Below are 25,838 nucleotides of genomic sequence, written 5' to 3'. Positions count from 1 at the left end.
GCAAGCAAACTATTTAGCTCCAAACTAAATATTTAGCTCTTAGCTAGACAAACATTTAGTTACCTCAGAGATGAAAATGTCATTTACAAACTGCTTAGCTCAGAGTTAAATGTTTAGCTAATGTGCAAATTCAATTCCAGATAAGTGGAAGTAGACTATCAAAATAAAAGGTGGGTATTCAGAAATTTGGTTTGAACCAAATATAGCTTACTGACTAAATATTTTGCTTGCAAAATAAGTGTTTTTCTTGTAACAAGATATTTGGCTTGTTAACTAAATATTTAGTTAACTGTAACATTTATAAACTTATGAATAAAATGGTGAAAATATGACTTTGAAAATTTAACCCCCCTTTTTCTTATGAGTCTACATAACTGAAATTACTGCTGTTAATTTTTGACAGTGTAACTTTACAAAAGGCGCTCCATACAGTTCTAACTGGTTTGTTTTTTTATAAGTTGATCTGTTCTGGTGACTGAATGTTTAATGTAATTTATATCCTGCTTTGTAAACTTTTATTCTGACCCAGAAACAAAACAAAAATCCAACAAGATTCTCAGATGCTGAGATGCTGAAACAAACCAGAACACAATCCTTCCGGCGTTTTCTGGACTCTCTGCAGAGAAGAAATAGAAATACCAGTGACCAGCCTAACTGTGTTACAGCCTGCCAGTGGTGAAAACCAACTTACGACCCGTTTAACTTTTAAAATGAACAAAACTGCCTGAAATTTAGTCTTAATGTTGAGATGCTTATTTATTTAACTTTGCTAAACTGCCAGTTTGATAAACCAATGAACCAAAACATGGTGACCACCAGCTGAGAGAGAGCCAGGATAACGGCCGAAGAATCCCTGAACGGGTCGGTTCTGTTCGGCTCGGCAAATCCTGGGCTGGCGTTTCAGGGGAGCATTTCCACCGCCGCTTTGATTCTTACTGCGTTAACGCCACACTAGATATGCTAACTAAATATTTAGTTTGCAAGTTGAATATTTACCTGGCTACTGAACACTTTAGACTTGGAGCTACATATTTAGTTAATAAGCAACTAACTAAATATGTTAGTTAGTTGCTTAGCTTGTTAACTAAATATTTAGCTTACAAGTTAACCAGGAGGCTTGTAAAAGAGACCTAGGTGTCATCAGGTTTTTATCTGGTTTCATAAAGGTTAATAAAAAATAATAAGCAAATACTTAGCTCCGAACTACATATTTAGTTAGCGAGCTAAATGTTGGATCCATGCTGATTTTGTAGTTTGGTAACTAAATATATAGCTTACTATTGATATTTTTAGTTTTAGAGCTAAATATTTAATTGGCAAGCAAAATGTGTAGTTTGATAACTAAATATATAGATTGCAAGTTATATATTTAGCTTTAAGCTAAAGATTTAGTTAGCCAGATAGTATTTAGTTAGCATGCTACAAAATCAACATCGAGCTAAATATTTAGCTCTGTGTTAAATCTTTAGCTTGCTAATTAAATCTTTCATTTTGGACCTAAATTAGCAAGCTAAATATTTAGTTTTGTGCTAAATATTTAATTGGCAAGAAAATTATTAAGCCTGCTAACTAAATATACAGTTTGCTAATGGAACTGGAACATTCATAAATATATGAAATATATAATGAAAGTATGACTTTGACAAATTAACCCCCGTTGTTTAGTTTTCCTGCAAACTAAAAAACTAATTTATTGCTGTTAATTTTTGCCAGTGTAACAAGTCTCATTAGACTTGTCTTGGGACTTGTGAACATGCTAGCTAAATTATGATCCAATTAAACGTTCCAGGACTGAAATAAATCGTCCAGCAGAATAGTTGGTGGTTATTAAGCCTCGGCTTGTTGGGGCCAAAAATCAGATCCTGTCCTAAAAAACAAGCAACAATTTTACGACTGTAGGAGAAATTAAGACCAGTTCATATTAAAACATGAAACTTCCTCTGGAGCAAAAACAGTTTTCATTAAAACAACAGAAATAAATTATTTTAAACATTTAAAAACAGGCTAAAATCTAAAAAAATTAACATTTAGCACCACATTAAAAAAGATTGTCCAGTTTTATCAGATTTATAACTAGTCGAACATTTCCTACCACTTAAAATCACAATAAATGTCGTTTTACATAATAAAAACAGTTTACAGTTGGTTTACATTTTGTTTCTTTTAGAAACGTCGATGAAATAAATCCAGAATGAATCCGATCTTATTTTTTGCATTAGCTGCTAGAAATGAAACATGTTTAATCTTTTTATATCTATTAATTCAGTGAGATAATGAACCATAAATGCTAACCATGCTAACCATGACAGCCAATGAAATCGCCTTGCTAATGTGCTTTAAATACTGTATGTCAGATTATCTGTGCTGTTTTTATACACGAGTTTTGATTTAACTGAACAAATAAAATGTGTTTTGGGATGAAATGTGTTTGTTGTCGACCCAAAGTGACGATTCAGAACGTGAAGCTGTGGTTTCAGAACTGATCCATTCATTTGTTGCTTCAAGGCAAATTAAAAGCAGATTTCATGTTAGCTTCGCTTCATTGGCTCAGAACAGAAACACAAACAAACTGGCCACTTTTCTCACTTTATTCTCCTACTACTCTCCAGTTCTCATTATTTTCTGGTTTTTGAACAGTTAACTTCATGAAGAACTGGAGACCGGATCAGGAGTTCTGGATCAGGATTTGAAACAAAAGTATCAGATTTTTAAAATCCGCTGAGGTTTAAATTAAAACTCCAGGATGAAAAATTTCATCATGAAAGTTGATTATTTTGTGGTTTGGATCGGTTGGATCAGAACCAGAGTGTCTCTCCATCTTTAGCTCAGTTACCAGTGAAACCAGTCTGACCAGTCTCCTCCTGGGAACAAAGCCCCTGCGGCTCTCCGGGGACCGGCCCTGATGATGGCGGGTTTCTCTTTCTCCCAGGGGGTTCCCAACACAGGGTCCCGGTCCCCTGAGAGGCTGTGGGGGCCGAGGGAAAGTCGGGCCGGGTCGTAGTCGGAGTCGGGCCGGCGGAGCGGTCGGCCTCTAATGACAAGGTGGGAGCTGCTGCAGATGTCCGACAGCTTGGAGGCCGGATCAGGTCCGGAGGCGCCGCCGCCCCGGAACCTGCCAGGAGGGCCGGTCCGGGTCGGAGAGGGGTGATTAAAGAGGCCGGTCGGCTGAAACCCGACCCGGCCCGGCCGGCCGGGGGAACGGCCTCTCCACCGAGTTCTCGCAGAACCCGACAGCTCGGCTGCTAATGAGCCGCCTGCTCAGCCAGTCCGACCCGCTCCGGAGCCACGTTCAGCTCTGATCAGCCAATCAAAGAGTAAATGTTCTGAGGTGCATCCATGTTATGTACATTTATAAAGCTAAGAGTTTTAAACAAATTGTTCAACAAGCAAGCTAAATATTTAGCTTCAAAGTAAAAGTTTAGTTAGCAAGCTAAATATTGTTAGCCACTTAAATATTTACTTTCAAATTAAAGGTTGAGGTACCAAGTGAAATATTTAGTTTGAAACTAAGCATTTGTCACAAAGCTAAATATTTAGATAATATGCTATTTAATTTACCGATAACCAGAAGTGGACTACCAAAATAAAAGCTGGGTCTTTGTTTCATGTTGCCTTTTTATCATTGTTTATTTTCTTCTTAAACATCATTTCGGTTTAAAACAAAGGACGATGCATCAGCATCGAAGGAATCAGCTCATCTGCAGGAGTTTATGTAGAAGTTATAAACACACAGCTTTTATTTTGATTGTTTGTTTTTCTTATTGGCAAGCAAACTATGCCTTAGCTAAGTATTTAGCTTTAGCATCATCTGATCCTCTGACATGTCATTTTTGAATAGCAGATCTTTGATAGTTTTTCTGACCCAACTGATCTCAGCAGAACGCTGATTTTCTCTGGTTTTCTCTGTCTTTGTGAACTTTATTGATCTCTGATTCTGATCACCTGATTGATGAAGAATCTGTAGCATCAGGAATGCAGAACAGAGATGCAGACGTGGTTACAGATTGACCAAGTGAGCGCTGTGTCTTCACGCTAATTACTTCTAGCTAATGGGTCATGTATAAGTGAGTGGATGCTGCTGACCTCTCACCTTTGGATGGAGTGATCAGCGAGGGAGAAAACCTGATGAGGAATGAGAGGATTCCTGCTGCAGGGACCGGATGAAGAGCATTCAGAGGACTCTGGGGATGCACTGGAGGAACTCGATGTTTTTCATCCTAATGACTCAAAATAAAACACCATAATTAATGAATGATCAGAGACTGGCTTTGAATAAAACTTAGCACAGCATTTTCTGATTCTCCAGGTTGGATCGATTAATAAGAACCACTTAGAGGTCTCCAGAAGAAGCTGGATGCCATTTAGCTCTTTGACTGATGAGGAGCAAAGTTTCCAATACGGAGACGCAGAAAAATCATTTCTAAACTGGTTAAAAACCTTCACAGCTGCAGACTTAATGCACTTTAATTATCAGTCTGTTAGCATTTTTAACAAACCAGAATCTAAATGAAAGTGCCAACATTAGTCTGCTGAAGATTTTGGATCTAAACCAGGTCTGGTTTTGTGTATTTTCAGGTCATTTCCAGGTCAGGGTGACTCTCTGCCTGAAGTGGACCGGTTCCAGTCTCCTGGTGTTTGACATTTCTAGGATATAAACTAACTTATCTAATTGTTTTAGTCATTTTTGAGTAGCAGATCTTTGTGAGCTTTTTTTCTGGATCTAGAACATAAACCATAATCTTCCCCCAGGTTTGAGTTTGGGCCCTTTAATGTTTTCTGAATAAAAAAATGTTTGTTTTTATGCAGATGACGAATAAATGTAACATTATAACTTGCAGATCTTAACTCACCTCAGTGTTTCACAGTGTCTGATGATGAATATTTCCTAGAGCTGATTAAGAGTTCATTCCCACCAGTCCTGTTCAGTCAATCTAATCCAACTCCAGTCTTTTTGTTTTGTCCGGTTTAGTTTGGTTTGATAACCAAAATAATCTAAATTTGATCTGCCTCCAAACCTCGGTCTGGGTTCCACTGAAGTAAACTCTGGTTCACTTTGAATGTGAACACCAACCGGACCAGAGACCACTCCAAAAGTAAGGAAATGGACTACAGCGCAGGGCATTCTGGGTAAATACAACCAAAGCTAACATGTTAGCCTAGCACTAGCAGCAGAAATGGCTCCTGGTCTTTAGCCAAAGACTAAAGAGAAATCCTCCAGCCGCTAAAATCTGACGCCTCCATCTTGTTTCCATCTGCTGAAGAAGGAAGTTGCTCTCAGTGTCTTCAGAGGTTTTTGTGTCGTTTCCTTCAGTGGTTCTTGGTGCAGCGCCCCCACAGGCCAGGAGGGGAACAGGTTGGTTTGACTCAGAGCAGAGAGAAAGAGAACCACAGCAGCTGGAGGTGGAGCAGATGATGGAGTTCTGGTTCCAGTAGAACAGGTGGAAACAGTAAAGAAGGGGAAATCTTGAATCTAACATCCTTATGGATGTTACTTTGGCCATTAGCCTCTACCTGAACCTATCAAAGTTTTCTTCTTTGTGAAAGCCGATGGGATCTATCAGGACTGACCACATTCAGCCAGAGATATCAGAACCAGAGCGTCCCTGTCTATTGTGAAGTAACCCAGAGAACGCCTCCTGCCCTCTCTAATGCCTGCTCTCATATTGAAATAAATTAAATGTCTGCAACAAGCAGCAGATTTCTACTACTTCTACATCATCATCCAAACTGCTGCAGTTCACCTTCACAACGTAGCATCAGAACCAGCAGAAAGGCCTGTGAGGTCCACGAAATCCCATAAATCGTTCTGCCTGTGGTGCAGTTTAATGGTTAATGAGTCTTAATGGGATCCTGTGTGATGATGAATAACTGCACACTAACTGCTGTTCAACACATAACACGCCAGCTAGCAAAGATTCATGCTTCTACGCACATTACAATAACCAAAAAAGCTAACTAATGTCTTTACTTCAAATGTTTATGTTGTTTAAAACTTAAAACTAGTTTCCTAACAAACTACGAAAGGGTTTTCCAGATCATGTGGTTATGTGGTTTCATTATGCAGTCATTTCTAAAAGTAAAAGTTTATTATACACAGATGGTGATCGCAAAGTGTTCAACCAGAAACCCAACAAAATAGACCAAAAACAAACACAATACAAACAACAAAAATATTTAGTTTGGAGCTAAATACTTTGCTAGCAAGCTAAATATTTACCTACAACTAAATATTTAATTACAAACAAAATATAGTATTTAGTTAACCAGCTAAATCTGGATTGGTAAAATAGTCTCGCCTATGGCACAAAACTTTCTATGATTTCTATTTATAAATTTGATTATTTTGTGCAAAGTGTCCTGAGACAAACTTTGTTGTGAATTGCTGCTTTATAATTTGTTCAGTGACATTTAAACAAAGAAGTTATGAAGAAAACGCAACATGACACTTCAGTCCCCATAAACCTAGAGGGCCCCATAAAGCAGGTGACTTCCCTGGTCCCCACAAATACAGGAAAGAAAACATACTTACACACACAGAAATGATGGATGGTGCAATAAAATTAAACTTTGTTTTTACTCCAAAGAGCCGTGGTGTTTCCCTCAGCATCATGTTGACCTCATGGTTTTTCTTGCTTCCAGCTGAAACCTGAATGCATCACAGGTATTGAAATGCTGACTGGATTCAATTTGCATATAAAGTGCATCGTCTTCTTTCAGTTAAATACTGTTTCTGAGGCAGGATTAATGACTTCACCTCCAAAAAGACATTTCCCTATTAATTTATGAGACATAATTTATGTGCTTGGACTTCTTCTTTGTCTAGTCAGTAGTCTGTTTTAAAAGTGTTTTACCTGTTATATGTCCTACTTAATTATTTTAAATATTTTAAACCACAAGTTAAGGAACAAATTAAAGATGATTTACCATATTTAATGTTGTAAAAGACAGAGGATGCTCAAACAATTAAAGAAATAAGCTGTTACTTAGATTTTATTCATTTTGAAGCTGATTATATTTAATGAAACTGTCCTTTAAAACTCAAATTGCCATGCAGGGATATTAAAGTGTTTGCTGAAATGAAGGGAATGAGTGTGTATAGAAAAATAAAAGGATTAGTGTTTGATTTCAGTGTCCGTTTCTAAACTGAAACCCGAACTATCAGAGAGGAAATACTGCGGTTTCAGTCCAGGAATAAAAGGTGTGTGATTAACAGATTTATTCAGAGTAAAAACTTAAGTACAGACAATCAAACAAAGTGATGAAGTCACTCACTGAGGCTTAGATGAGAGGATTTTGTTTCTGCTACCCTGGACCTCACACACAGAAATAACTCAAACAGGAAGGAAATCACATTTAAAACTGCAGATTTTGAGCCCCATTTCTGGTTCAGTCATTTATGAAACTTGGAAAAATAATTTATTTTAAATGAAAATCATAAATCCACTTCTTAAATATCCAGATTTACCGTAAAAAAAATTCTATTTTCAATTTAGTTTTCTTAATATTTGACATCTATTCCTCTAACATTATTAAATGACCTTATGGAACATTGTTGAGTCAGTTTTAGTGTGGGAAATGACCATTATTCAGTTTAATTTACTTTATCTGGTTAAGAAGTTGTGAATTTGGGAAGTTTGTCTAATTTTTAAAGAGGTCTGCAGTGTTTTTAACATGGATGTAATATTCTGTCTCCCTGTTTACAGCAGAGATTAGCTTGGCTCACAGACGGGTAATTAATGGGGAATTAAATGTTTTCCCAGCTCAGCAAGGTCGGAGTTTCCACTCCGTCTTTATCAGGAAATCCTTCTCTCTCTCGTTTGGAGGCTGGGAGGAGATGAACTGAGGTTTATTTTAAAGATGATGGCTTCCTGCCTCGTTTTGGGCCGTTGATCAGCTCATGCAGAAGCCGCAACATGTTTCAAATCTAACTGTGATGTGATGCTTAAAAGCCTGATTTTATCTGTAAAATTACATTTTCTGTGATTTTACTTTCCTGGAACAAGACGTTCAGCATTTTTCACGTTTTATTTTCTTATATTTATTCTGATTTCTTTAAGACGTTTCTGCTTCATTTGACCTGAGACTTTACACAGGAGGGAGATTTATTTTGCAAATCAAACTTTGCACAAACTAAAAACTCAAGAGTTGAGTGTCATATTTAAAACCAGGCAGGATAATAAATGAAGTTCAAACAGGTAGATGTGAATATGTTTCCTGCTTCATTTTTACCACCAAAAGGAAGGATTTCACTGCAAAACCTTAGATAGTATCGAGTGTTTCACATTCCAGGTTATTCAAAGATTTTCTCCCATCATTTATATTTATTAATTGAATGAAAAAGCAACACATGGGAAGGAATGAAAAACCAGCAGCGCCCCCTGCAGATGGCAGCCTCAACAGCAGCTTTAGATAAACCACATGTTACAGTTGTTGCTGTTAATTTAATAATTTTATTCAAGAGTAAATAAAAACGTGAGTGGAAACATGATTTTTTTAAAAGTTTATTTGAATGTTTTTCATGCAGGCTGAAAAAAGGAGCAGATTGGATCTGATGTCTTCATTAATTATCAGGAGTTTGAGCCGATCTGAATTCAGCTGCTGATGTATGGAGCTAAATTATGGCCACAAAGTTTGTTCAAGAAATGGGTTTTGAAATTGAAATAAAATATACCAGTATGAAGAACTGTTTTGCACTTTTCTAGTGTCAAAAATGATTTTTCAGTTACAAAATGTTTTTAGCTGTGGAATTATTTTTCAGTAAATTTTTTCCAATTTAAATTTTTTAATGGAATCATAAAACTTTTCAGTTTAAAAACTTTTATCAGTTTCAAAAATATTTATCATTTTCAATACTAAGTTTCAAAACTTTTCCTGTTCCAGCTTCTTCTCTTTTGAGAATAAATTTAATGTTTTATTTTTTTGTTTCAAAATTATCTTTCAGTTTAAAAAGTTTTTTCAGTTTTGAAATTATTTTTCAGATTCCAATGATTATTTTTGAACATACTTTATGGACCCTAATTTAGCTCCGTAGAGATAGAAACGTGCTCCATGCAGGCGTATATCTGCTTTAGATTTGTATCTGAAATGCTTATGAAAAACAGAGACTTCACTAATAATGTCAGAATGTTTAAATCACTAAACAGTTTTCTACTTTCTCCTTTTGCCTCCATAATATTGATAATATTAAGAATATTTCGTCCCAGAATGACGCAAAGAAATTGTTTCTTCAAGGCTGGAATGCAGTAATTATTTACTATCAGGAAGCAGAAAGAACTCAGTAAAACATCTTCAGCAGATCTAAAAGGCTGCAGCAACAGTTCTGATTCCGGCTTTTCTTCATTGTTAAATCCAGAGTAGTGTTAACTATTAAGCCCTATAAAAGGTAATCAAACTCCTTCAGATTAGTCCAAAAGTTCACCGATTCAATCAGAGAACGATTCACATCTTGGAAATGAACGGCTAGGCCGGGTTTCCTGTTGGGGGCGCGGTTTGCGCCATCTCAAGCATAAGCTCCTCCCCCTTTTCACCTGACCGATTTTCCTCTGAAGTCCTGGAAGTATCCACTTCCTGCTGACAGAAGGAGGCGGGGTCATGGGTGTCAGGGGCGTGGTTTGGTGAGGGGGCGTGGCTATGTGCTTTGTGGGCGGAGTCAGGGATGATGGAGTCTGTTTCTGAGACAGCGTCGGTCCCGTTACGCAGCTCCAGCTGCATCTGGGTCTCCCCTCTAATCTCCGCCCGCCTATCCTCTACCTGGCCCATGAACCCAGCGCACCCGGAGCACCTCCTGCTGTGCTGCAGCACCTCCTCCCTCCTGACGCCGCACCTCCCTCTGGACGGAGTCTTTCTGTGATTGGCTGAAGCCCTGCGGCCCGTGCGGCTCTGCCCGGCCCGGTCCCTGCGGTTCTGGTTCCGGATGCGTTGAGCTCTCTGCAGAGCCAGCGCCGCCAGGTCGGAGTGCGACGACGTGCTGTCGATGAGCCGCCGGCCCAGAGCGAGTGGCCGGACCGGCAGCGCCAGCCGCAGCCGCAGCCAGAACCGGGACCGCCGCGGTTCGGACCGGCGCCCCCGCCAGGTGGCGGTGCAGATGGCGGCATGGCGGAGCTGGGCCGCCTCCACACAGGGCAGCTTGCTGACGGAGCGGCAGACCACGGCCAGGATGGAGGCCCGCTGGCCGCGCTGCAGGTACAGACCCAAACGGCACTCCAGCAGGCTGAAGCTCTTCTCCGCCAGGAAGTCGGGACTGAGGACGAAGAGGAGGCGCCGGCTGCGCCGCATGGACTCCAGGATGGACTCGGACAGACCTGAGACAGAGGAGAAGCGACTCAAACATGGACAGCTTCACACCAGAAACGACGTTTCTTCAGAGGACTGAACGATTCCACCTTTAAGTTTTGTTTAGTGGGAGTCTGCAGGCCTGTGAGCTGCTGGTTCTTAAAGGGGCAGGATCAAATAAAATTTACTTTTCTGATCTTTGCATTATGTTTTAATGTATTTTATTCATCAAAAACAAACCTGCAGTGTTGATTCTTTCATGCATGTTTGAGAAATCCTTTAATCTCCATGGCAACCATTCAGCTGCAAAACGCCTGGGTGGACCTAGCCTCGCCTTCGAGGCGCAGCTCCTCCCCCACTCAGCTCCTTCAGACTAGCCAACAGCAATTAGCAACCAGCTGCTGAGCTCCTTACAGGAGCTGCTGCTCAGAGCAACGCTGGTAAAAACATGAAAGGGTTAATAGAGGAGCCATGTTGGGACGACTTCCTGGAGGCGGAGCTTCAGAAAGAGCAGGAGCTTCTTAAAGAGACAGAGGCCCAATTTCAAGGCTTTAAATAAGGAAATCAAATTTCTTTTAATTCATATTTGATATAAACAGCATCTTTATATGAACCAAAGCTAACAGTTACTTGATTATGATATAAAATGGAACTATGTGGCATAAAAATTCACTGATTTTGTTTGTTTGGTATGGAGGCCCTGAAAGGCGAAAGGTTTTTTTAAGGAACCCACTTCCTAAGCCTCACCATTTTCATAAATTAAGGTCAATCTAGATTAAAGTCCTTTTTTTTCTTGAGGTGGAGGATTAAAAATGTTTAATGAAGAAATATTTCCTCTGACTAAAAGCAGAAATGAGAAATGTTTTCTTAACATTTTTACCTGCTTTTATCCAGCACACTGGAAAAGAAAATAAGTATTTACATAAAAATAAAAAATAAATAAAAGGCAGAAAAATTACTTTGACTTTCTTATTTCCAAGATCCATTTATGAAGATGAAATGAAATCAATGCCATAAAATCTGTCGTGTTTTTGAACAGCAAATATTAATGAGAAAAAGTTAAATGATTGATGAAAGCAGAAATAAATGCAAATATTATTTAATTAATTAAAAAAGAAAATATATATAAAAAACAGATGCAGCAAAGCATGACAAAGTGCAGAATGCCTTCTAATATTAAAATACTGACCCATAAAATGTTAAACAGCATCGCCTTTTTTCAACCCGAAAAATATATTTTAACTGATTAAACTGTAGGCAGATATTTGATAAAATAAAAAGAAATTAAATAATGTACAGAAATGACAATATTTTAACGTTTCAGTGGATTAAAATGTCCTTATTCAATCCGCCTCTATGCAGATGACACAATCCTTCATCTCCATGTTGGTTTCTCTTCAAATTGATCCAATCAAATGTCTTTGATGAAACATGCAGTTCCTCTACTGACCACCAGGTGGCGCATGGAGAACATTCACTGATCGATTCCTGACAGATCTTTAGCTAGTTTAAGCCCTTTCTGATAAAACTGCAAATCCAATTTTAGAAAATAAATGTGACTTTTTTGTTTGAAAAATATGGTTTCATTCAACATTCATGATCGTCAAAACATTCAGAGTGAAAACAAGTAAAACATTTTATCACACAGAAAAGGTTCAAAATAGAAATGAGAAGATGAAGAAAATGATTTATGACACTGGTGTTATGGGGAATACTGAGTTTTATGCAATTTGTGAATTTTGGTCTGCAGAAAACCTGAAGTCAGATAAAACAGACAGAAAACGAGGAGCAGAAAACCAGCCTGCAAACTGTGGAGGTGAACAACACTTTGCTCCAGAATAAAAAAACTAAATATTCAGCTTCAAACTAAACACCTGGTTTAGTTTGAAGCTGAATATTAGTTAACTAAATATATGCAGCCTCAGTTGAGGTAAATATTTAGCTTGCTAATTAAATATTTGTTTGAATCTGTGACATTTATAAATGAATGAGCAACATGGTGGAATGAAAATATGACTTTAGAAATTAACCTCTGTTTTTCTCCCGTATGTCAAACTAAATATCCCAAATTATCGAAGCTAACTTTAAAAATGGCGCCCGAGTGTCTGACCCGGTTTGAGCCAGACTCTTGGCTCAGGTCACTGTCACGTTCAGCAGAAAATGGTTGACCTTTGACCCCCTCTGGCTCTCCATGAATCCAGCCTTCTTGTCCTCCAGGACCAACCAATCAGCTGGTACCAGGGCAGAACCCTCGATCCTCTGAGTGGGTCTGACAGTCTGACTCTGGACTGGTTGGACTGGTCTGTGCTCCTCCGGTTCCGGGTCAGGCTGCAGAGTTGGGGACCTTCTGAGGCGTTTTGGTCGTGTTGCTGATGAGGCCGGTCTGGGAGTTGGTGCTGTTCTGGCTGATGAGCCTCATCAGCGCCGCCTCCTTGCTGCTGCCCTGCTGCTCCTCCCTGCCGGCTCTCCTCACAGGAAGCTCCACCCTCAGCTGCTTCCAGAAGCGGGACGTCAGCTCCTTGGACTTGTCCCCCTGCCAGCGGACCAGCGCCAGCGCCACGCGGGCCCGCCGCAGCTCCCGGACCAGGCTCTGCCTCTGGACGGGCCGGTACTGGACCAGGATGACCCGCAGGTGGCCGCCCAGCGCCATGCTGTCGATGCCGGCCTTCAGCTCCAGTAGCGCCTGGGAGCCCTGCGAGGCGTAGCCGGGGCTGACCACCACCAGGAGGCGCCGGCTGCGAGCCACGAAGCTCAGCGTCTCGTCTGTGATGGCTGCAACGGAAGATGGAGGGATGAAGGGGTGAAGGGTGATGAATGAGTGAAGGGTGGAGGTTTAGAGGAACTCACTCCCTCCTGGCAGACTGTCCCGGTCGAAGATGCAGACAGAGTAGCCGAGCTCGTTCTCCAGAACGCTGCGCAGCGTCGACAGGACGAACTGCTCCTCCTCGCTGTTCCTCGCATACGAGATGTAGACGTCAAACTCCTTATCGTCTGAAACACCAGCAGGGGAAAATATCTGCAAACGTTCATCGGCAGGATGTGGTTTTATCTGATCTGAGGTCAGTGTTCCTCAGAACGCTGGGTTATTTCCTCAGATCTTTTCACTCAAACGGCTCAAACAAAGTAAACCGTGCAGCTCACGATCAAACAGTTTTACTTCAGGCTCATCTGTGACTAAACTCATGCTGCCATTTTGTTTGCAGAGAGAGGAGGCTTCCTCCTTCAACCTTCCAAATAAGACAAACTGGTTGAGTATTTTTCTACTTTTCAGGACAGAAAATTAAAGTAAAGCTAAACAACAAAATCGACACCAAGATTATGGAACCTAAAAAAGTTCAGCCAGGATTAACGGCAGGTATTAAAGCTAAGCCAAGTGAGCTAAACTAATCCTGAAGGGATAGGTTACTGCTGCTAAGGCTGGACTGGTTTGTGCTCCTCCGGAACCGGAGTTAAACTAGCTAAGCTAAACTAGCTAATATTTGTTTAGCTTAGTTTAGCTAATAGTTTAGCTTAGCTAAACTAGCTAATATTTGCATTTATTAGCTTGCTAAGATAAACTAGTTTAGCTTAACTTGCTAAGGCAAGCTAAGCTAAACTAGGACAAGCCAAGTCAAGGTAAAATAAGCTAACATCATCTAAACTAAACCAAAGCCAGCTATTCAAAAAGAAGACAAAATAAAGATAACTTTGACACGCCAAACTAATGTTGATCATGCTAAACCAGTATTAGCTGAAGTAACAAACCTTAATAGACGCTAAGTTAAAGTAAGGTAAGCTATGCTAAGCAGAAGAAAGCTGAAATAGCATTTAGCCTACCCAGTAAACAGTAAACTATGCTAAATAACCTAACTAAGCTAAGTCAAGGTACAGTATGCTAAGCTAACTCAGTCTAACCTAAATCTAGGTAAGCTAAAATGTAAAAGATAAAGTAGCCTAAACCAAAATAAGATAAATTAAGCAAAAGTAAGCAGAATTACCTTTAACTAGATATGATTAGCTAATTCAAGGAAAGCTAAGCTAAACCAAACTCTGCAACAGAAGGGAACTAATATAGGCTATGCTAAGCTACTGTGAGTTGAGATCATTCAACATAAAATAAGCTAAAATAAAATCAGATGAGGGCTGCACAGTGGTGCAGTGCCAGCTGTTGCCTGGCAGCAAGAAGGTTCTGGGTTCGATTCCCGGCCCGGGGCCTTTTGCATGGAGTCTGCATGTTCTCCCTGTGCATGGTGGGTTCTCTCCGGGTACTCCGGCTTCCTCCCAAAATGTTCCTCCAAAAACATGACTATAAGGTTAATTGGTCTCTCTAAACTCCCTAGGTGTGTGTGTGTCCTGTCTGTCTCTGTGTTGCCCTGCGACAGACTGGCGACCTGTCCAGGTGACCCCGCCTCTCGCCCAGAACGTTAGCTGGAGGCGCCAGCACCTCCTGACTCCACTAGGGTGTTAGAAAATGGATGGGTGGAAAATCAGATAAATTAAGAACATTTTGAACTTATGAGGTAAACTATGCAAAGCTAAACTCAGCTAGGCTAGGCCAGGTTGCTATTTGCTGCTTGGTCAGAAACGTGAGATTAAGTTTTATTCAACTTTACATTAAAAAATGATATCAAACACAGCTGAAATAACTGGTTATGATTTATTAGAATCTGTTGAGGAGAAATTCTGATGTGTTAAAGTTTTTACCAATAATTTAAAAATTATTTTTCACTTTTAAAGAGGAGAATTTAATATAAAATCATCAGTTAAAGTAAGTAAACTTAATGATTAGGGGTTTTATCTCTAAAGTGCTGTGTGCGGTTTCCAAATGTGTCAAAACTGTTTTTTGTTTTTTTTTTATTTTTTACACAAAAAACAGATAATTTTCCTTCTCTACTAATTTTGAGATCTTGTCTCAACATGTTTTGTGAAACCGGTTTTGCCTGAGAGAAAGCAGAAAATCCCCCACGATATCGGATCTATTTGACATTTTAGGTGACGTCATTTATTTCTCAGTTCTTAAAGATCTGCAGAGTTTGGACCCGAGTTGCAGGAAGATGTTTACAGCTTTCACTTTGTAGATTTAACTGGCAGCAGAGCAGGTGGCGCTCAGATTTAAAAGCTTTGCTATAAAAAACGTCTGGGTGTTTGACGGTGTCGCTCTGTTTTTATGAACGGTTTAATACACTAAAAGCTCAGAGTGCAGTCAGTAAAATAAACAGTGAAAATATGGCAGTGCTGCAGACCTTTCCTCTCTGAAAGGCCGTGAGTCGGACCGCCGCGCGGCTCAGCCGTGTGTAAAAAATGTCCTGCATCAGCTGGGATGCTTTAAGCCAAACCGTAGTGTCCCGTATCCTGGAGGTGCTGAGTTGGGGAGCCTACCTGTGTGCCGCTCATCGGTGCCGAACCAGGAGCGGTACAGCAGCAGCAGCTCCAGCCAGAAGACGTGATAAACCACGAAGAGCAGCAGCATGAGCACCAGTGTGACGCCGAGGCCACAGCCCAGCTCCACGGAGGGCAGCGACACTGGAAACAAAACAGCTGCCGGTTAGCAGAACATCTGCCGGTTAGCAGAACATCTGCCGGTTAGCANAACATCTGCCGGTTAGCAGAACATCTGCCGGTTAGCAGAACATCTGCCGGTTAGCAAAACATCTGCCGGTTAGCAGAACATCTGCCAGTTAGCAAAATAACTGCCGATTAGCAGAACAGCTGCCGATTAGCAGAACAGCTGCCGATTAGCAGAACAGCTGCCGATTAGCAGAACAGCTGCCGATTAGCACCCACAGAGCTTCAGCAAGTGTTCAACCCAGAGTCTTCCTCACCCTCTTCCTCCAGCTGGACCCAGCGGGCCATGGAGCCGCGCGCATTTCTCACTGAGCAGGTGAAGTTTCGCTGCAGATCTTCAGATTGGACATCTCTGATATTCAGGATGGTCTCTGCTTTCAGGTCACGGTGGTCATCTATTGTACTGCAAGCAGACAATTCAGACAAACACCATCAGTCCAGAGGAAATCTCTGTTCCCCAACTGAAACCCAAACACACGTTCTACATGGTTTGGTTGTGAACTGGTTGGTTTTGGTTGTGAACTGGTTGGTTTTGGTTGTGAACTGGTTGGTTTTGGTTGTGAACTGGTTGGTTTTGGTTGTGAACCCGTCTCTACCTGTTGGTCTGGCTGAAGCGGCCGTCGTTCAGCTGCTCCACCCTCTTCCCATCCACCGTCCACCAAATCTCCCGCTCAGGTTTGTCGATGATGAAAGGAAGCAGGCCTCTGCAGGTCAGGTGGACGTCTGAGCCTGACAGGAAACACAAACCAGAATCAGAACCGGAGCAGCCTCCTCTTCCTCAGTGCTCTGGAAAACACGCGGCCCTGAATGCAGCACGGAGCTCCAGGTTTACTGGATAAAACGGATCAACTAAACGAATAGTTTAGGTTCGTTTCCTTCTTCCTGAAAGTCCTTCTCTAAACCTTGAATTCCTGATCAAATGTCAGCAGTAAAGGTTCTGCTGCAGAACGGCACCGCCGCATTTGAACATCGGATCAGGTTCTGCCAATGGTCTTTGGGCTCAAACGAACATTTTAACTAAATTATTCTTATTCTAATAGTTTTGTAATTTTTCCCTTCAAAAGGCCTTGAAAACACAAACCCACTGAAAATATCTGGTCTATATGGAGCTAAATCCGTGCCATAAAATTTGAAACAAAAAAAAAAAGACAAAAAAAAGTTTTAAACCTGAAAAAAAAGTAAACTTAAAACTATTTTTCAAGAAAAACATTTATGTTTAAACTGAAAAAGTTTTGAAATTGGAAAAAAGTTTCAAGATAAAATTCAGTTAAACAGAAACTGAAAAGATTTTTCAGTAAAAAAAATTATTGAATATTTATGGCCCCAGTGTAGCTCCATATTACACCCCAAGCTGAAAAGCTTTAGCAGTGACCGATCTGTCTGGCAGATCCAGACCAGTGTTCTGCTGATCCGGTCCGGTCCAGTAGCTACTTACTGGTTCTGACTGGGAAGACCTTCCCGTTGGTCGGGTGGAGGATGGTCGGGTCTTTGGACAGGGTGGTGGGATCTGCAGGCAGAAGACAGCAGAGTTTACCTGGGCGGGTCTGCCTGGTACCACCTGAACCTCCGGAGGCGGTTCGGACTCACAGATCCCTGAGACTTTGATGCTCCTGGTGAAGCTCAGCGACCCGCCTCTCCGCTGGTACCGGACCGTGCAGATGTACAGGCCCTCATACGGAATCAGCATGGTGTAGATCCGGAGCCTGGTTCCGACCTGCTCCCGGTGATTGTCCCAGAACGGGTACGGATCACACCTCTGGGAGACAACATGGTGGCGTTTAGAAGCTGACCTGGATTATTCTGACCCAAACGGTTACGGGCCGCCGCCGCCGCCTTACCGACATGGCTTGGTTCATGTAGGTCCAGTTGACCGTCGGGTCGCTGTCGGCCATCTTGGAGGCGTCCTCCAGGTTCGGACAGGTCAGCGTCTTCCCCTGCTGGAAGCCGATCAGCTCCTCAGTCGCTGCCATGGCAACCTGCGGGCATCCGGCGGATCGGACCGCCTGGTCCCGCTGCAGCACCTGCAGACGCACGGCGATCCTGCTGCAGGACGACTTGTTGCTGCAGGCGGACCAGAACCGGCACGTTTATCCAAACATGAAACCGTTTTCATTTCATCATCATCAGTCGGCTGGAGGTAAACGTTAGCTTCAGCTCGAGCAGCACCCATCCAGCACGAAAACCCGGAACGATCGTTATCGGTGATCAATAAAACGTTTGGTGGAAAACAAACCGTTTAATAGTGAAAGTGGAAACTGTGGAGTGGAAACGTCCTGATAAATGTTGGACAACAAAAAACTATTCCTGCTGAGATTAATGGAACAGGTTGGTGTGAAAGTGGCTGAACATCAATCAGTTATTGATCTAATCAATCAGTTATTGATCTAATCAATCAGTTATTGATCTAACTTCACCATATGTTGTTTTTGCCTTTGAAAAAACAACAAAGCAGGTTTATATGAAAAAGGACAAAAAAATGTATAAAGTGATTATTAAACAGCTGAGTGATCAATGCTATAAATTTATCTGGAGAAATTAATTTATGTTAGCAAATGTTTTCAAAGTTAGCAAAACGCTAAATGGAAAGTTAGCCCTGCTGTTAGCACATTAGCAGTTAGCGGAAGTGTGCCCACCGCTGAGTTTGTTTAACCAGAATCGGGTCAGAGTGGGACCATCTGAGGTGAGCAGGACGCCAAACCTTCTGGTGGTTTTCTGAGCTGCCAGGAACCAGAACTGGGCCGTGACCCAGAAACCCGGCAGAACTTGGTTTTGTGGGTTTTTCTTGGCCTCACTCTGTTTCCACTTTGACTCTTTTCTACGTTCCTCTGCTGCTTCCAGCGAAAAACACACAAGTTTGTAGCTCAAAGGGAAACGATGTGCGAAAGCAGGGGCAGGTTCTGCCGACCAGAACCGGTCCGTTTCCGTGGAAACGGGACTCACCGCAGCATGCAGATGTACTGCCCCGTGTCGTTAGCGACGGCCGGCTGCAGCCACAGCCGTTCCCGCTCTCTGCTGACCCGCGCACTGCAGGCGACAATCAGAACCAAAATCAGAACCAACCCGGTCACAGCGACCCCTGGTGGGTCGGCGGTTTCCATGGTTACCTGTAGGGGATGGGCTGCTCCAGGTCGTGGCCGTCCAGCAGGCGGTACCAGACCAGGTCGTGCCCGGCGCTCTGGGCCATCGTGTAGTTGTAGACGGCCGGGTGAGAGAAGAGCGGGCAGGAGACCCAGCCGGCCTCGCCGTCCAGAACCAGAACCGCCGCCTCACTGGACTCGCCCCAGTCGTGGCACATCGGTTCTGAACAGGCAGGAAGGCAAGACACAAAACTTTCTTTAAATATTTAAATTCCTGCGTCCAATCAGAAAGCAGCTCTGGATGAACCAGCCAATCAGCCGTCAGAAAAACTTTCACTTCTTAAACTCATAATAGGAGCCTAATGGGCTTTTGGGCCGGAACAGAACCGCCTGCAGAACAAGTAGCTGATGTTCGGATCAGAACCAAAGATCCGACGGTTTCAAGACAGCAACCGTCGTCATGGTTACGCCTCTTAATGAGATTCTACTGAAATCCATTTAATGTTCAGAGAGCAGCTTTTCCATCAGTTAGATATTGATGACTACGCCTCCCTCCGTCCACCCTGATCCGATTATCAGACCGACCGTCTGTCCTGAGGGACTCCAGTGATTCCAGGACAACATGGACATTTAGTCTCCTCTGACTAAAACACAGCTCAGTCCTGTTCTATGGACCGGAACCAGCAGAACTGCTGCTGGTTCTGGAGAGGCGCTGGGAGGGACAGACGGTCCAAACCAGGTTCCATTCAGAGTTCTGTGTTACGTTCTTCATTATCATTATTATTATTATTTGTTTCTACAGCTAATTAAATTATTTTTAAATGGATCTAAAGTCTTTACTCAGTCAGAGTCTCAGAGTTCTGATCAGAGTCTGGAGGAACATCCAACAGAGCCATCAAGGTCAGAGGTCACAGGTCAGCGACCCCTGACTGGAGAACTGGACCCAAATACTGTCCATATGAGGGAACCAGCTCCACAACCCAAACACCTGCTGCTGGTTCTGGTTCTGATGGATCCGGATCCGCTCCAGAGGTGGACTTCCAGACTTCTGCCTCATTAAAGGACTGCAGTCCATCAGCTGGTGGATCCATTACATGCTTTCTGGACAGAACCGACCCGATCGGGCAGCTGGAAGTTCATTAAATCTGACCAGAGTTTTCCGATCCGGACCGCCATCCTGGAAGCTCTGCTGCTTCAGATGTTTTTATTAATATGCAGAATGAATGCAAGGTATGAAATATCTTCTGTGGCTCAGAACCTGGGTCGACCCAAAAGGTCTGGACCCGTTTTTACCCCCAAAGCAAAGGAAACATTCAGCTTTTATTGCCTTTAAAAGGAAATAATCAGTTTGTATCTTCAGCAAATAAAAAGGCGTCGTCTGCATAGAGTCGAACTGCAGATACAAAAATGGCGGCAAAACTTCAAACCCGATCAGAACCGGATCATTCATGACCGGTACAAATCACATCCCATAACAGGATGAAGCCGCCTCACCACCAGAGCTTTTAACGGAGATTCTGCAAACTGTCGCTCTGGGAATTCACACCGAACATCAATCATCTAAATTAGCGTCGACTCATTTCCCTCTGATTGATTTTCTGACTGATGGTTCCGAAGACAGAGCGGATCAGTCAGCCGGGTCCGGTCGGACCGCAGATGATCCCCATTCATCAGGAGATGCTTAATTGGACTGGAGCAGGACGATTACACTGACAGGAAACCTTTAAAGGTCCCAACGCCATGGAAACGCCCCAATGTGACCGCAGACGGCTCGTCCAAAGAACCCAAACTTTGACTGGACCACCAAGGACCAGAACTCTGAACTCCTTAAGAAGCACCACAAAGATAACTCACAGGAAAATCTGAAATGTCTCCATGATTGGATTGAACAATAGTCTTTATTTTAGAAGGAATAATAGTTTTCCAGGTAGAAGAAGAAAATGGATGGACGGATGGATAACGGTTTTCAAAAACTGAAATAAAATATTGTCACTTGGCCGCCGCCATGTTGTTAAGCTGGGTCCTGGGAAAATGTTGCATGCTAGGCGCTATGAAGCTTTTAGCTCCTTCAATTTGAAATTGAAGGCAGTGAAGAAATAAACAGCAGAAATGAAGACGAGGAGGACCAAATGGAGGAAGAGGACACTGTTGGCTGCTGTTTGGAAATACCAAATAGCTCTAGATGCTAACTACAGGTGTTATGGTTAGCATCAAAACATTTTGTCACACATAAAATTGTTTCAAAGATCTCAAGATGCTTCATTGTTACTTTAAACATCCATTCATTATCTTCAATCTGTTTTGATTTCACGTTAGCCCCTGCTAAAAATGTTAGCTCTAGCTAATGGTGTTAGGTCTAGCTGATGACATTAGCTTCTGCTAATGTCAGCTGTCGTTGATGGGGTTACCTCGACCTTGAATAGCTGGTGCTAACAGTGTTAGCGCCTGCTAATTTTGTTAGTTTGTGAAGATCGTGTTAGCTCTAGGTGATAGTATGTTTGCTCCTGCTAAAGGTGTTAGCTCTAGCTTGAATAGCTTGTCCTAAGGACGTTAGCTTCTGCTAATGTGTTAGAACCAGATTTAAACCTTGTGCTAATGGCGTTAGCTCCAACTATTATAATAAACAGTAGGTCACAAGATGATCACATTTGTTTGTTTCAACAGATATTGGAACATAAAAGCTTTAAACACTATAATAAAAATACAGAAACAGCAACTTTTAGGCTGATAGGGAAATGAGAACATATTTAGCTTCCTGCGCAGGGAGAACCCGGTTCGGCCCGGCAGCTCCTGGATCTGAGTGCCGAGTTCTGGATTAATGGATCCTCTCTGAACAGAGCCCCGCGCTGCGTGTCGGTAATTGACCTGTCAGCTTTTCCCTGCCGGAGGATTCGTCTTTCTATTAAACCCTCCAGATGTCCGCATCCTGCCGCTGCTGCAGGGAGACATCCGTCCGTCCGTGTTTCAGACTCTGACCTCATCAGGAAACAGGAAGTGCTTCTCCAGCCGGTTCTGTTCAGCAGAACTGAGATGAATGTGAGGAATTTTACTCACAACAGATTTTATCTGCATCCAGGTGGAAATATCTCAGCCTTTCAAACAGAAATGAGGCGTCTGCATTTCTCTAAACGTAGTAAAACCTCCTCACTGAAAATAAATATGCAGGTGATTGGTGTGCAGCGCTTTGACTGCAGGAAGGGAAGCAGCAAAGAAGTGAGTCAATAATTAACAGCAATAATTTGAGTTTTTCGGCCTCAGAAGAGAAAAAATGGTTTTTGTGCATTAAGACTGAAAAAGTTAAAGGTCATGTAGTTCAACCTGCAGCTCCGGACCCGCGGCCGGCTCTCTGGACCTTCAAACACGACTCTTAAAAACTTTGACTAAGATGATAAACAACTGAAGCTTTAAATATTTTAATAATAAACGCAGGTTTTAGCTGCTTGTCCTTTTATTTGTGGAATAATTACATTTAATTTCCAGACCAGAATGAAACTTCAGGTCGGTTTTATTTAAATCCATTTTTTTGTTACTCAGTTGGAAACTATGTGCAAATTTTAGCATCAAAAGGAAAATGCAGCTGTTGCGTTTTAAAAAAGTTTTTTTTACATTAAAACCTAAAAATGGTTTTAAAAGTGAAAGCAGATTTCCTGTAGATATTAATGAGAAGTTATTGTTATTTTGTGTTATTGATCGGGTCTGCAGGTGGAACCGGCTGTCTGGAAGCGCTGCTGAGTCCGGTTCTGGTTCTGTTTCCAGAATCCGACCTGGGCTCAGCGGCGCTGCTCAGCGTGAGCAGCCCGGTTTCCCAGAATCCCACGCGGTTTTCCTCCATCATCCCAGCAGCTGCATCCGTCACCCCCTCAGACATTAATGAGCCGTCGCCATGGAGACGCCCGGCACCTCGTTAACGTCATCAGATTAAATAATCTGCAGAAAACCTTCAAACGTTTCATTTTGAAGCAGAAACAGTTTGAGGAGAAAAAGCTGAAGGAGAAACTCTGAAGTTTGGAACGGACTCGGACCACTGACTCCGCCTCCTAACCGCCCACAGGGACCGCCCCCGACCTGTCACCCACCTGTCGAGTCGTTGGTTTGGCCGACGGCTCTGCCCGTCAAAGCCAGGAGGAAGAGGAGGACGAAGGATGCCCTGCGGAGAAGAAGAAGAGCCTCGTTAGTCACGTCCAGGTTTGTATCTGGTTTAAACCGGATCCAGAAGCCGACCGTTTTCACTCGGGTTTAAAGGCTCTGCAGGAATCATGAACTACACAAAAACACAAATACTGCTCTTGAGAAACATTCCCACTGTAATACGCTTCACACATAAAGAAGAGTGGCGTGATCTGAAATGTATGAAAATATGACTTTATGTTACTGACCAAACAGAAAAACCCTGACAGTTCGGACAGCTTTGGGTTTTTTCAATCATTAATTAAAATTCATTGTGAAAATGATAAATCAAAATTCTTAGAAATTCATCACGATAAACGATACGATAAATGCCCACTGTGTACTGAACGTAGCACATGCTAGCTAACGTAGCACAAATATGTCTGCTGTATTTTTGAATGCTCCATTTGATCCATTCGTGTCTACACAGTAGGCAGGCAGATAGAGCCTGACCTTTGACCTGGAGGGAGCGGTACTCGCTGCTGGCTAATTCCTCCAGAATTAAAACCGTTTCTGACTCCAGAACTCCATGAAACCGGAGGGAAAGCCAGGATTTTCCCGCCGTCAGTCGGGACGTTTGTGAAGCTGATAGCTGTAAGGGAGAAGATGGAGGGCGGCCGGAGGAGACAGACGGAGGCTAATGTGTCACGGAGGATGATCAGGTGGAGTGAGGGGATCCCTGGAGGGACATACAGAACCAGAGCTGCCCAACAACACCATCCATCACACACACACCTCCTGCCAGGAGGAGCTCAATAAAACCAACGCTGGAACACCTTCCTCCTTCTGCGTGTCTGTGTGTGTCTGAGTGCGTGTGTGTGTGTGTGTGTGTGTGTGTGTGTGTGTGTGTGTGTGTGTGTGTGTGTGTGTGTGTGGGAATTCTGGGAAGTTTATCACTGCAGTGAAACTTCCTCCAACCATTTTCCAGGTTCTTGTGTTTATTACAGGAGCAGATTAAATGTGGAGGAAATAAAATCGTCCTGCTGCTTCATGAAGCGTTTCCACATCTGATGATGAGGATGACAGTGATGAAGATGAGGAGGCTGCGGCTCTTTCTGCTGATCTCTGCAGACTCCCCAAACTGACCAGAGCCACCATAATCTGATTATGAGAGCCGATCGATGAGCAGCACAAACAGATCAAACTGCTCGTCAGATTAATTATTCAGAGCCGCCTTCTTCTGCTGCTGAACGTTAACAACCTCAGGTTCAGAAATAATCCACATTTTTGGCTCAAATATAAACTTTCATCATAAATTTTCACTGAAACTTGAAGTGAAATCTTCAACTAAAATTATGAGTGCATGCAGTTTGGTGTTTTATGGGTGACGAAACGTTAAATTTAATTGGAAACTATAATTCAAGTGTACAGGTCTACTTTCAAACACTGGTTACGGGATAAAATCGATCTTACATAAATTTGGGGATTTTTAAATGGAGATCCGCTCAGTGGATCTCCGACCAGAATGACAGAGAGCAGAGCTCTATAATGGGTCAGAACTGCAGTAGAACATGACTCATCGGGCTGGTGGTCTGATCATGATCGAGTTTTAATGAGTCAAAGGACGCAAAGTACTTTTTATCATCAGAAAAGCGTAGGAGTTAAAGCGTAACTGTCCACAGTACCAGACTTCATTTAAAAAAACTGCAGATTTAGAGAAAACACTCCGACAGGAGGTGACTTACATTAACAGTAGGTCGGGGGACGTCGGGACAGTTGGATCCGGTCCGGACGAGCCTTTCGGGGCTGCTCAGAACCTGGAAACGGTACAGAACCAGGATCTGGACAGGGGTGTCAGAGTCCTCCTGCCCGGGGTTGGAAGGGGAGCAGCTCCGGTTCGGGCAGCTGATGATCAACAACCCACGTCAGGGTTCCGGTCCGGCCGTAAATCTGCAGCACCGAGCCGGTCCGGTTCAGTCTGGGTGGTCCAGGAACTTCTCCAAAGTGTCCCCCTGATTAACGATCCCAAATCAGAACCATTCCACTCTTACTTCTCTAATTAAACCCGCCCAACCCGTTAACTGGACCCAAATGTCCAGTTAACGGTTCGGTCCGAACAGGACGGAGCGGGTCGGAACCGAATCGAGTCGGACTTTGCGGTACTTGTAACCTGAGAAAAGTGCGTGAAACGCGCAGGGAGGTGGTTGAGCCACGCAGAGCGAAGTTGGTGTGTTTGTGAAGTAGGAAGTAGAAGTTGATTCCGGTCCGCGCTCCGCCCCCTCTATGAGGTCATTATGACGTCACACGATTTCCCAAGAACCTGAGCCGATTCCAACGTTTCAGTCCGAACACCTGAGTGGGAATCAGCCGCAACCGATATTATATGTTCAGTAAACTGGGGTTGTCCTTTCTCAGTTGGAAAACTTCCAGTCAAGTGACTCTTATTATAATCCTAGCAAAATATTATGACCACAAAATGAAATGGCGTGAAAAAATCCCCTTTTAATAATTTTCAAGAAACTGACTTAAAATGTATATTGTCTCTGTTGAAAAATTTAACTTTAATAAGAAGATACTAGTAAAAACTTTAACTCTTCTCCAAAAATGTAACTTCATCTCATAAGCAGAACCCTCTGTTTTATTGTTTTTTGTTTTGTTTTTTTGTTTTTTTTTATTTTTGCTGTAATGTATCCTTCTTCATATGTATTTTAATATATTTTTGACATTTTTTGTTATGAAAACTATAACTGATAAAAAATAAAATTCCCTTCTCACCCTCCGCGGGTGGTCTCTCTCTCCCTCTCTCTTTCATCCTCTGAGCTCGGGTCCTCTACCAGA

At 42.5% G+C, this 25,838-nt stretch overlaps 1 protein-coding gene across 1 annotated transcript; it reads right to left on the bottom strand.

Annotated features, from left to right (window-relative positions):
- Positions 1–11,244: 11,244 nt before the first annotated feature.
- Positions 11,245–25,272, bottom strand: il1rap (interleukin 1 receptor accessory protein). Its single transcript, XM_007570663.2, has 12 exons — positions 24,746–25,272; positions 22,970–23,040; positions 18,921–19,116; positions 18,757–18,840; positions 17,655–17,877; positions 17,404–17,572; positions 17,252–17,323; positions 16,413–16,545; positions 16,074–16,219; positions 15,631–15,774; positions 13,120–13,263; positions 11,245–13,044 (listed from the first exon to the last, which is right to left on the bottom strand). Coding segments are annotated over exons 1-12 (1,833 nt in total). The 5' UTR covers positions 24,748–25,272; the 3' UTR covers positions 11,245–12,595.
- Positions 25,273–25,838: the final 566 nt, after the last annotated feature.

Source organism: Poecilia formosa, unplaced genomic scaffold, assembly GCF_000485575.1.
Source record: "Poecilia formosa unplaced genomic scaffold, Poecilia_formosa-5.1.2 Scaffold265, whole genome shotgun sequence".
Taxonomy (NCBI): Eukaryota; Metazoa; Chordata; class Actinopteri; order Cyprinodontiformes; family Poeciliidae; genus Poecilia; species Poecilia formosa.
This window is presented reverse-complemented; position numbering and strand designations above follow the sequence as displayed.

Coding starts and splice junctions, on each gene's coding strand:
- il1rap (XM_007570663.2), bottom strand. Junction 16,220..16,412: donor CGCTTCAGCCAGACCAACAG/GTAGAGACGGGT, acceptor GTCTGCTTGCAG/TACAATAGATGACCACCGTG. Junction 13,264..15,630: donor CACCGATGAGCGGCACACAG/GTAGGCTCCCCA, acceptor CTGGTGTTTCAG/ACGATAAGGAGTTTGACGTC.